Consider the following 12,896-nt stretch of genomic DNA (forward strand, 5'->3'; position numbering starts at 1 on the left):
TTGGGGTGCCCAAACTTTTGTAAGGTGCTCTTTTCCTTTTTTTCATTCTAAAATTGTACAAAATAAAAATAATACACTAATCTTGCTTAAAATGTTGAAAAGAATGTGTCATCTTTAACTTTATGACTTTTGGAGATCAGTTCATCTTCTACTCAACTATTCAAAGTAATGGAAATTACTTGCATGCCATTGTATGTGGCTAGGTATAGCTCAAATGCGAACTATAATTTTGCTGATGATACATTGTTGACAGAATTTCACATAGAGACGAAAAGGCATACAGGAGAGAGAAATGCCAACTAGTTGAGTGGCGTTGCAGCAACAACCTGGCACTCAACGTCAGTAAGACCAAAGAGCTGATTGTGGGCTTTAGGAAGGATAAAACGAGGGAACATGAACCAATCCTCATAGAGGGACCAGAAGAGGAGAGAGTGTTCCTGAGGGGGTCAAGATCTCTGAGGATCCAACCTGGTCCCAACATATCAATGCAGCTATGAAGAAGGTAAGCCAGTGGCTATATTTCATTAGGATTTTGAAGAGATTTGGTTTGTCACCTAAACTACTTGAAATCTTCTACAGATTTATTGTGGAGAGCAGTCTGACAGGCTGCGTCACTATCTGGTATGGGGCGAGGGGGGGCTACTGCTCAGGATTGAAAGCAGCTGCAGAAAGTTGTAAAATTAGTCAGCTCTATCTTGGGTACTAGCCTCCATAGTATCGAAGACACCTTCAAGGAGTGTTGCCTCAGCGGCGTCCATCACCCAGGGCATGGTACACCGATTTAGGAACAGCTTCTTCCCCTCTGCTATCCGACTCCTAAATGGACATTCAACTCATGAACACTACCTCACTTTTGTTTATATTATTTCTGTTTATCCACCATTTTAATTTAACTCTATATACTTACTGTTATTAATATACTTATTTGTTTCTATATTATCATGTATTGCGTTGTACTGAGGCCGCTGTTCCCAAATTTCACAGTTGATATTAAAGATAGTTTTGATTCTGAGTCTATAATTTCACTCAGGTTGCATTTCCCTTCCACCCTCTCCTATCAAACCTTTTCCAATCAACCTCGACTGTCAGCTCTTTTCTTTAGATGCTGGGTTTTTGCAGCATTCCATGTGTGTTGCCAAGATTTTCCATGTCTCTCCCCTTCGTCCAGCGAAGACTCAATTTTTTTCTGTCTTCGGCCACAAAGACGCTTCCTCCTCAGTCCTCCGTCCTCACACAGGGGGAAGGAATAAAACTGCGGTTCATGCTAAAACATTCCGGCGCAGGCCCCAGCGAGATTTGAACTCGCGACCCCTGGTTTACAAGACCAGTGCTCTAACCCCTGAGCTATGGAGCCCATGCGTCAAGCGACGGCGGGATCGGCTTAATAACGTGATATGCGGCCGGCGAATGGCACCATTGGTTTCGGCCAGCTGGAGCGGTGTCGGGCGAACGTCTCGTTCTGACGTCCCTGGCCCCGCAATAAGATGGCGATTGTGCCCGTGTGCCCCGCACAAACATGGTGATCAACGATTGTCGTAACCGCGCCGCCGGTGCCGGAAGTGACAGTCAGGGCGGCGGCAGCTGCAGTCGGGGTCAGTGGGCAGAGGCGTGAGGACCGGTTACCATGGGAGCGAGCGGTGAAGAGGGAAGCCCAGCTGACGGCCCGCCCGAATCCGAGGGCCCGAGCACGGTGAGCAGAGCCGGGTTTAACTGTCCGTTGCCCTCCACAGATGTCGGCGCAGGGCCGTCCGGTCGAACGGCGGCAGCAGCAGCCCGGGGCTCGGGTGCCGGCGGGTCTGCGGGTGGTCGGGGGCCAACGAGGATGGAGAGGGACCCGGTGGATGGAGGTTATAGGTTTGGCGTAGGAAGCTCTTCTGCAGATGCTTTGCATTCTTTAGAACCTCTTCAGGTCGGGAGGAAATTTCCCAGCCCAGTCCCACCTTCCTACTCTGGGTTTTTGGCCCGGCAGCCCACGGCTCAACAGCTACACTATTTGAACATGATGAGGCTTTCTGCACCTGAGCACCATCTGGCTGACAAAGTATCTCCTCTGCTTTCTGCTTTTAAACTCATGCCCCTGGTTGTTCACTTCTTAGCTAAAGGAAATTGATCTTTCTATGTCCGGGGCCCTCATTTTTCTATTCACTCAAGTCTCCTCTCAGCCTACGGTATTCCGTAAAAAATTAATCCTACGCGTTTTCCCTCATGGCTATAGCGTTCTGGTGCTGGCATTATTCGTGTAAATCACCGCTGCAGCTTCTCCAGCGCAGTCACAACTTTCCTGTTATGTGACCAAAATTGTACAGGTACTCCCGCTGTTCAGTCGCACGGTATCGGGGACCTCGAGGTGTTGTGAACCAGTGGCTTGCCTCCTACGTATTGTGCCTTTATGTACCTTTCAACATCTGCAGTTTTGTTTCACTTGAGAGTGGGTGTCGATTTGGCTACAAAGCCAAATGCAGATTAAAGTTTTCTTTTAGTTAAATCGACAGATGTTGGAAGGTAAAATTCCACAGGAGTTGCTCCCAGACATCTGATTTCATCAGATGAAGGAGTGAGGAGAATTGTTAGAACAATTTTAAAATGTTCACATGGCACTGCATTGTGATAAAGTACGGATCTTGACAAGTGGCAGAATAAATCTGCTGGAAATTAATAGAAAGTGATTGGAAAATTAAGTAATTTTGTGATCCATGAGGAAGATGTGTCTGAGCAGGCTGAAGAACTGAGAGATTTGAGAATGGGGGGGGGGGGGCGCTGGGATGGTCTATTCCATGCTGTATTTCAGTAAATAAAACAAAAACCTTGACTACACTGATGTCAGGTTAGTTCACTACAATAAGTTGAGAAAAGAAAGAAGGAAAGCTAATTATGAATTTATATGCAAATTTATTTGAGAGACTAGTGAGGAGCAATAAACTCTGAGCTTCAGAGGCTCACGGAGAAAAAGGTTGAGGTGAGAGGTGCAGGTCAGTGGGACTAGGCAGAAAAATGGTTCGGCACAGCCAAGAAGGGCCAAAAGGCCTGTTTCTGTGCTGTAATGTTCTATGGTTCTAATACTGGTTACTAAACATAGCAACACAGTTACGAAAACATGATTATTAAAAAAATAGTTTTTTTTACTTAAGATATGTATAAAATGAAAATAGAAGTTCTGTTAAAATGTTTGTAACTTTAAATAGGCTGCAATTGAAGTACTGTTCACAGATGTTGACACTAGAGGATGATGGATATAGATGTGTTCAAGGGGAAGTGAGATGAGAGTATTAGAAGGGTTTACTGATGAGGTTTGATGAAGAAGGTTGAAAGGAAACACACATGAAGCTAACCATGCATTCAAAACAATGACAGGTAGTGGGAATCTGAAATAAAAGCAGATAATGCTGGAAATGCTCAGCAAGTCAGGTTGAACCTGTGGAGAGAGTTTACCACAGGACTGCTGAGTTGAAGTTGTCTAATCAGCCATTATCATTAAATGGCAAAGCAGGCTTTTGATAGGCTGGGTGGCCTGATCCTGATTTAGAATCACAGAACATTACAGCACAGAAACAGGCCTTTTGGCCCTTCATGGCTATGCCAAACCATTTTTCTGCCTAGTCCCAATGACCTGCACCTGGAGCATATCCCTCCATACCCTTCTCATCCATGTACCTGTCCAAGTTTTCCTTAGATGTTAAAAGTGAGCCCGTGTTTACCACTTCATCTGGCAGCTCATTCCGACTCCCACCACTCTCTGTGTGAAGAAGCACCCCCCAGTGTTCCCTTTAAACTTTTCCCCCTTCACCCTTAACCCATGTCCTCTGGTTTATTTTCTCCCCTAACCTCAGTGGAAAAGGCCTGCTTGCATTCACTCTGTCTATACCCATCATAATTTTATATACCTCTATCAAGTCTCCCCTCATTCTTCTACGCTCCAGGGAATAAAGCCTTAACCTATTCAACCTTTCTCTGTAGCTCAGTTTCTCAAGTCCCAGCAACATCCTTGTAAACCTGTGCACTCTTTCAACCTTATTAATATCCTTCCTGTAATTCGGTAACCAAAACTGCACACAATACTCCAAATTCGGCCTCACCAATGCCTTATACAACCTCACTATAATATTCCAACTAAGTTTATATCCCTGTACTTCTCTGGTATTATCCCTTTTGCAATGAAGATTGTGGTCAGTGCATCCTTATCTCCATCCTTTATTTCTCCCAATATCCCTGGTTGCATCCTTAAAGGCTGGATGGTTCTTGTGAGCACCTTATTTTGTCCGCTTTATATACTACCAAAATTTGCAACCATTTGATTGCGCTTTTAACAAAATCTTCACTGGGTAAAGACAAGGCAAAACTCTTAAGTTGGTTCTTTGTGCTGCTCTTTTCCACCCCAAGATTGTTTTAGTTCAGAGTCAGAATCTCATTTGAAGCACTCCATATTGTAGTGTTGTTCTCTAATCTATTCTCACACTCCCTTCACTCTTTATTTGTTTTTAGTTGGTCTGAATATTTTGTTTTCTCCTCCGGTTTTGACCAAATGTCTTGGCTGATGTTTGTTATCATCCAGCCCATTGTTTTAATTTCCATAACTTCAGTTATTCAGATGCTCTGACTTTGGAATTTGTTCATACCCTTTGTGTGAATGGGGGGGGGGGCGCATAGATGTCGTTGGGAATTCGTAATAAAGCAGTAAGTTCAGTGTTGGCTTTTGGTACAGAATATGGTGTGGTGAGCATCTGGGGGTATTGTGTTAAGATGAGCTCATGTTGTGAGTTTTTTTATACTCGAGGGATTGCCTTCAGCTTATTCCAACCATGCAATTCACAATTTAGGATTCTTTTTATATTTTACCCTGTCTTTCCTCCATTTGTACTTTTGGATTTTATTTGCTTCCTATTTAATTCCATCCCCTCCCCAACATTCTCCCCACCCTCCCATACTCAGAACCTACACAAACCCACACAATCCTCACTGAGACACTAGCCTTTCCAACCTGATGTCACCACTCTGTCATTCATTCTCCACAAGCCTTTCACCCTAACATAAACTTTCTATTCTTTTTATTCCTTCTCTTCATCTCTTCAGCATCTCTTACCTTTTCATTTCCAATACAAAGTCAATAATTGAAATGTTATCTGTTTCTTTCTCTACAAATGCTCTCTGACTTGCTCAGTACTTGCTTTTTTATTTGCAGAATCCATGGAACATCATGATTAAGCACCGCCAAGTTGCCCGAAGGGGTCGCAGATCACAGATGGCAGTGAGGTAAAGCATTTCATTCATCAAAGTGCACATAAGAACACCTCTTTGCTCAATATCCTGGTCCAGATCTGGTAGGATCAGAAGACCAGTTGGGAAAAGTGAATCCTCACGAAGGGTCTTGGCCCGAAATGTCGACAGCGCTTCTCCCTATAGATGCTGCCTGGCCTGCTGTGTTCCACCAGCATTTTGTGTGTGTTGTCCTCGTGGTATTTGTTCATTCTGTTTGGCACTGGAAGGGGAATATTATCAGATTCTTTTGTTCATGCTTGGACTAAGGCTGATAAGAGGACAGGTGAGCAGTAGGAATTGAGAGGTGATCTGAGGGTGAATTTTGTTTTTCCTACGTAGAGTGTTTGGAATCGGGTGTGATGCTGAAGGCAGATACTCTTAGAGCAGTTGATTCTCCATGGCATAGCAGGCTACAGACTCAATGCAGCTAAATGGGATTAGCATAGATCTGTCTTTCTCAATCTTTTTGCCCTGCAGAAACCCTTCAAATAACTTTCAGGTCTCGGGGAACCCTTGCATAAAAATTATTATATCTACAGTTCACAGTATGTTGGCTCGATCATTAAGTTGTAGATGTAATAATCTAAAGAAGCTTACTTGAAAAACATGGGTAGTTAAGCTTAACACTTTTCTTGAAATTAATCTTTCTTTGCCTTTCATAAATTTTAAAAACTCATAAAGGCAAACATATATTTTTGTTAAACAACTGTCTTAAGCCAAAATGGGATTTAATTTTTCTAAAGGTAGGCTCAAATAGATTTACTTTAAATAAAGGATGTAAATTGATTTTAATTCATATTTACATGAAATGTTTTTGACAATGTTGAAGCTGTGTGTTGTGAAGTCAGAATTTTGTTTTGCAAGAGAAACAAAACCTCTCATTGAGCCATCCATTGATGGAGCACCATCAGTACAGATGCCAATACAATTCCTTCAAGACAGACCTTTTGTTTGCAGAGATGAAGACAAAACATTAAATATATCTTCGTCTTGTTTTGGGCAGCTCTTTGCAATAGAAAAAGTTTTCTTGAATCTCACCATCATTAATATCTTATAAATGCTACAACATTTTATTGGTGAAACCTGTTGACTCATCAGTCTGGATAGAGATTTTTTTTTAGTTTATGACAGCGTCATGTGACATGTCATCAATGCGTTAACTTATCCTACTGTTTGAGAGTGAAACCTTTTCAATTTCTCATACTGCATTTTGTCCAAGCATTTTACCCACTATAGTTTTACATGCTGGCTTCATTAGGTTCTCACCAACTGTGTGACTTTTCCTTTTCTGGGTAATAACTTCTGCTGCTAAATAACTTCCTGTTTTTTTTTCGCTGTGACTTTAATAACAAAAGCTTTAATTGGTTTGTTTTGAGATTCCAATAGTCATTTAAAATAATCAGCACTTTTATATGTCTTATGGCTGTGATTTGTAGTTGTCAATTTTGCTGGAGCCATTGCTTGCCACAGACTAGGCACAATGGAATAGGACAGTTTGGATCATCAGACCATGTAAAACCCATTGATCAATAGCTTTTATTATAAAGAGGGAGTTTTTTTGTGTCCATTGTTGCATAATAACTAAATGAGAAAACTGCTAAAGATACGAAAACATCACAATACAATTCACTTCTAATCCACCTTTTGTAACAATTACAAAAGCAATGTGGCAGGCCAGCAGTGTGTTTAAAAAAAATCCTTTAGAATGAAAATTTCCTTCTAGTTTTCTCCTACACTGGTAGAGTTTGTTCGCTCCCATAAGTCAATCGGTGGCACGCAAGAGAAGGTTGGAGGTAATTCAGGAGAGAGAGAGAGAGACTGATGTCACAGCCCAAATTTGGGTGAGTCCATTCAAAGCTCAAAAAATGCACTTCACAGCCCTCATCAGCCTACCGTCCTCTCCTCCATGCAATACAGCGCTCACCAGTTATCAGCCTACCATCCTCCCCCATCTCATGTCAAAACTCAAGCAAATAAACATGGTCCTACTGCGAACTGCCAGACTGGGTTGAAAGACCTTTAACGAGATTGCTATCGGAACTGCTCGGCCACTGCTCACCACTGGATAGCATTGTTAGCATCCCAGAATGCACGAAGTACAAAAAACTATGCTCATCTTTTTTAATTTCATGGAACCCCTAGCAACTTCTCATGGAGCCCTAGTGCTCCAGCAAACCCTGGTAGAGATGGTTGCAATAGTTGATGTGAGTCGAAAGAAGAGTGAGTAGTAAAGAAAGAAAAAGCAGAATAACTACAGGTACTGGAAAACTGAGGCAAAATCAGAAAATGTTAGTGATAGCAGATCTGTGGTAACCTTGAAACAGAACTGGGAAAGTGAGAAAACAGCAAAAGGAGAGGAGGGTTTGCAGCGAGAAAGGAAATGTCTGTGATGTAGTGGAGTCAAAGAGTCCAGGTGACACAGTGCTCCTGGTTCTATCTTGGAGAGGGTAACAAATTTTTGTTCCTCCTAGCCCATCTGCCTGGAAGAGTGAGGGCAGAATAATTTTTTATATATTTAGAATTTTTTTTAAAAGAACATGCTGAAACTCTGGGATGTAGTACAGAGTGAAAATGTTTTACAGGATAGAGAATGTAATGCTGAGGCTTTTATAAGGCATTGATATGACCGCTCTTTGAATATTGTGAGCAGTTTTGGGCCCCTTATCAAAGAAAGGACATGCTGGTATTGGAGCAGGTTCAGAGGACGTTCACAAGAATGATTCCAGGGATGAAACTGTTAACGTATGAGCAGCCTTTAATGTCTCTGGGCCTATAGTCACTGGAGATTAGAAGAGTGAGGAGGGAACTCATTGAAATCCATGGAATATTGGAAAGCCCAGATAGACTAGACGTGGAGGATGTTTCCTATATTGGGGAAGTCTAGGACCAGAAGTCAAAGCCTCAGAATAGTAGAATGTCCATTTAGAACAGAGATAAGGAAGAATTTCTATAGCTAGATAGTGGTGAACCTGTGGAATTTATTACTGCAGAGGGCAGTGGAGACCAAGTCGTTGGATATATTTAAAGCAGAGGTTGATAAGTTCTTTATTATTAAGAGAGTCAAAGGTTATGGGGAGAAGGCAGGAAAATAGAGTTGAGAGGGATAACAGTCAGCCATGATGGAATGGTGGATCAGGGTCGATAGGCCAAACAGCCTAATCCTGCTCCTATATGTTATGATCGTATGATAGAGGAAGGTGTTTTCTGAGTTAATGTATGTTAATGAGATGGATGGGTATACAGGACACAATTTCAAAATTTACAGATGATGTAAAGTGCAGCTGTGCATTGAATTGTTGCAGAAAAAAATAATAAATTTCAAAGAGATAGTAACAGTCTGACTAAAATGGGCAGAGAGGTGGCAGATGAAAGTTAATGGTGAGAAATGTGGCATATTCCATTTTGTCAGGAAGAATAAGAAAAGGCTATATAAATTAGAAGATACAATTCCAAAAGTATTAAAAGAACGAAGAGATCAGGATTTAATGTGCAAAGTTTATTGAAAATAACAAGGTAGGTTGAGAAAGTGGTTAAAATGTATTTGACGCACTGGGCTTTACAGATAAAGGTGCAGGACTGATGCAGTGCCTCTACTTGGAATGTCAATCATTCTTTCCCTTCCCCCCCCCCGCCCACTGCCCACAGATGCTGTTTGACCTAGTGAGTTCCTCCAGCAATGTTTTTTTTCCTCCCAATTCTGGCATCACAATCTTTCAAAAAATAATAAACGTTTGTAAAACACTGGTTGTCCACAACTGTGCTGTGTTCTGGTGCCAGTTTAAGAAAGTGTGAAAACTGTAGGGATGGTGAATGGTTCCAGTGATGATGGACTTTAGTTATTTAGATAGACTGGAGAAGCTGGTATCAAGTATGTGTAATGATTTGAAAGAAGTATTTAAAATTGTAATGATATATACAGGGAGAAACTATGCTCATTGGTTAAGAACTAGGAGGATTAGCAAAAGTGAGATAAGAATTTCTTCACACAGCAAGTTGCTAGGTTCTGGAATGCATTGCCATATGTGGTGGTGGAGACTTTCAGCAAGCATTCAGAAATAAGCTGAATAGATATCTGAACTGAGGTAATTTGAAGAAGCTTCGGTTATAGAGTGGGGATAGCTGCGCTGGTGTTACTCAGAAGGGTCAAATGGCCTCCTGTGGTATAAGGATTCTGTGATTCTATAATGGTATACCTCCTCATTCTGGACAAGCTTGGGAAAATCGGTTTGACAAGCTTATCTTGCCTCAGTTCTCCCTCTTTCTTTTTGTCCGTGTTTTTATGGCTTTTCAGAGACTTCCTCTTGTTCACATACTGAATTGTAAAATTTTAGCATTCTTCTCCACTCCATTTCCCGCTGTGTTTAAAATTAAATCTGAACTCATCATTTTCAGAAGATAAAAACAAAATAATACATGAACCTCCTCAAACATTTTGTTAAAACATACAGGTTCTCAATTGCAAACTTGTAAGTATATTTAATCTCTACTTGGTGTATTGTGTCTTTTAAAATTGTAGGATATTACCAATTTTTGCTTTGGTTTGTGACAAAACAACTTTGTGTTGACTATTATTTGGAAATGCTCATATTGTTTAAGATTGTAGATAGCACAGAATGATGAGAGTTTGTATACTCAGATGAAGAGCATGAGAAATTGAAGTACAGCTAGACCACCTGGCCTCTGAAGCTTTTTCTACCATTTGGTAAAATCACGAGTGATCAAATTGTTAGCCTAAGTTCCATTTTCTTGGCTCAATTTCCCAGTAGTCCAAAATTCTGACCCCGTTTTGAATATAGTAAATGAATTGGAATCCACAGCTCCCTGAGGTAGAGACCTTCAAAGGTTCACAACACTCAGAAAATGAATTCCCTCTCACCTTGGTCATAAGTGGGTGTCCTTTTTATCTTAAAGCTATGCTCCCTAGTTCTAGATTTTTCCACCTAGGAAAACATCTTCCCAGTATTTATCCTCTCAAGCCCTCTCAGAATTTTCTATATTTCAGTAAGATCAACTCTCATTCATTTAAACATTACAGTATTTAAGAATCAGATTATCACTGTCTTATATGATGTAGAGTTTATTATGTAGCAGTAGAATAGTGCAAACATAAAGTTATTAAAATTTACTAAATAAAAAATGCAAAAAAGGGGGAATAATGTGTTTTAGGTTCATGGACTGTTCAGAAATCTGATGACAGAGTGGAAGAGAGCCACTCTCTCTTGGCCTTTCCTCCTTAGACAATTCCAGGCATCAATATAGTTCCCAAATCAACAAAATCCTTTCTTTAGTATAGAGCCCAAATGGATGCACTTATCAAAGTCCTGAAGACTTGCACTTAAACTTCCCGAATATGCTACCCAATCCCTCCACACTTGTAGTATAATCCTGTAACATTTGATGGGAACCTTGGTTATAGTGTGAGCAAAAGAGTCTGTTTCATACATCCAGCTCTTACAGTAGGGATGAAATGCCTCGTATATAGATTGTCAGTGGTTGATTTTCCTGAATTGACTATGTTGAATTGACTGTTAAAAGACATCATCGCCCTCTAAAAAGGTATCATTGTAGTCTGTCTCCTTTCTTTAGCTTCACCAATCCAAACATATCCATGGATCTGTTGCGAGCTGTTCTGCAGCCTCACATCAATGAGGAGATCCGTGGCGTAATCAATAAGTACACCAAGGTAAGCTGACTGAACCTAGTGGGTGAGTGAAACACTGTCCTGGGTAGGTTGGCAGTTCAAGCAATGAAAATTTATTTTGGCAATGCAGCACCCTTGATAAGACCAGTATTTATTGGCCATCCTTACCAACCTTCGACTAAGTAGTAGTGTATCACATCTAGAATTGCTACAATCTACATGCTGAAGGAATTCCCATTGTGTTGTTGGGAAGAGAATTCCTGAAATGAACAAAAGGTGGAGAATGTAAGAATTAGTTGTGTTTAATAATTCATACAGTTTGTAATGTAACAAAATGGGAACAGTTATCTAACAATTGAACAGGAAAAGCTGGGATTCTAAAATGAAAATAAAACTGCTAGGATCAGCTACAGAAAATAACTCGTTAATATTTTGGGTCAAAAGCCTTTCTTCAGAAATGTTCAGGTGAAAGGTAATCAATCTAAAACATAACTTGCTTTCAGAACACAACTTTCTGAACAGTTGTGGAATTGTGTGTAAATATTGAATAGTGGTGATAACTTGATCAAGTTGTAACCTGATGTGAAAAGGTGTAACTTTGGAGTTATCAACACTCTAGACCAGGGGTGGGCAAACTTTTTGACTTGTGGGCCACAAAGGGTTCTAAAATTTGACAGGGGGATGGAGCAGATGGACGGAGTGTTTTGGTAATACACCTCATAAGAGAAAATAAAATATCATGGGATATGTAGAAAACATGTGCTTTAATTTCAATTGAAAATGAACAAATGCATTACAACAAAATATCTGTCTTTGAAGTCCCATGGTATTTAGCTATTTATTGAAATGACTTTTAAAACACTGAAAATTAAATGAATAAAATACAGCTTTTTTTAATAGTAACAATTATTTTAAAGCACTGAAAATTCTGTTATCCTTCAAGATATTATCATCATCACTCTCCTCCTGACTGTCTTTATTTCAAAAACGGTAGGAGATGCAGGTCTACTGTCCTGCTCCTTCTTATTCAATTGTCCCCTGTGCCAAAACTCAACAACGACCAGCACAAAGACAGAACAGTGACAGCGCGCCAGCATGCGGAGCGCGTTATTTGATCTGGAGCGCATTTTTTATTTTGAGAACGTACGTGCACCTGTGCACTACTCATGTCCATCACTTAACAGAAATGACATGTAACATGTAAGGCTTATTGAAAAAAAAATTTTCAAATGCATTTTTTACATAACACAACGAAGAAACTTATTTTTAATTTCAGTGGCAACAGTGTTGTTGGTCTCCCTTTTTAGCCAGCACATCAAAGTCTGGATTTAGTTTTGTTGTGGCGATTCTCAGGATGGATCTGAGGTGTTGGTCAGTTAACTTGGATCTGTGGCTGGCTTTGTTGATGTTCATGACGTTGAACGCCTGTTCACACAAATAGGTCGAGCCGAACAAAGAGTAAAGCGCAAATGTGGAGTAATACGCTGCACCTCAACAAAGGTCAATGTATATAGAGTGCGTCATCTATTGGGAAAAGGCCAGAATTGCGGGGAAAAAACGTTAACAAGGTTTATTAATATAATTTCATCAAGTTCTGCGGGCCGGATTAAAAAGCTTAACGGGCCGCATATGGCCCGCGGGCCATAGTTTGCCCATGCCTGCTCTAGACCAAGGCAGGCCTAACTTAAGAGGAATGAAATGGTGATTACATCATCAGTTTGGTTAAACACTTTGGCTACAAGTAGGTCAGAAGCTGGGTTTCCTGTGTGATGATTCACTTCTTGATTTCCCCGAAGCTTTTGTCTGTATTGCTAGATCTAAACTATCAAATTATACTGTAGCATTACAATTATAAGATATAGTAAACATAACATCAGGTATTTAAGAATATACTAACTGAATTTTTTTCATACCAAGGTTGCGACTTTGTTGACCTATGGCTGATGTCACTTACTTGTGCTATACTGCTTGACGCTGTCAGCTATCGCATTTTCAATTCTGT

The 12,896-nt window shown here is 40.6% G+C and overlaps 1 protein-coding gene and 1 non-coding gene across 3 annotated transcripts in view; one reads left to right on the top strand and one right to left on the bottom strand.

Moving 5' to 3' along the window:
- Positions 1–1,281: 1,281 nt before the first annotated feature.
- On the bottom strand, positions 1,282–1,354 carry trnat-ugu (transfer RNA threonine (anticodon UGU)). The gene has a single exon. It is a non-coding gene; the product is annotated as a tRNA-Thr (tRNA).
- A 103-nt stretch (positions 1,355–1,457) lies between these two features.
- Positions 1,458–12,896, top strand: part of LOC132399726 (deoxynucleotidyltransferase terminal-interacting protein 1) — a 30,824-nt gene continuing 19,385 nt past the window's right edge. Inside the window, exons 1-3 of one of the 2 annotated variants that reach the window (XM_059980413.1) lie at positions 1,458–1,690; positions 5,177–5,247; positions 10,840–10,936. In XM_059980413.1, the coding sequence (XP_059836396.1) occupies positions 1,625–1,690; positions 5,177–5,247; positions 10,840–10,936 (234 nt within the window). In that variant the 5' untranslated portion in view covers positions 1,458–1,624. The remainder of the gene's footprint in view (positions 1,691–5,176; positions 5,248–10,839; positions 10,937–12,896) is intronic. The other variant, XM_059980412.1, reaches the window with a different exon arrangement.

Source organism: Hypanus sabinus, chromosome 9 (assembly GCF_030144855.1).
Source record: "Hypanus sabinus isolate sHypSab1 chromosome 9, sHypSab1.hap1, whole genome shotgun sequence".
NCBI lineage: Eukaryota > Metazoa > Chordata > Chondrichthyes > Myliobatiformes > Dasyatidae > Hypanus > Hypanus sabinus.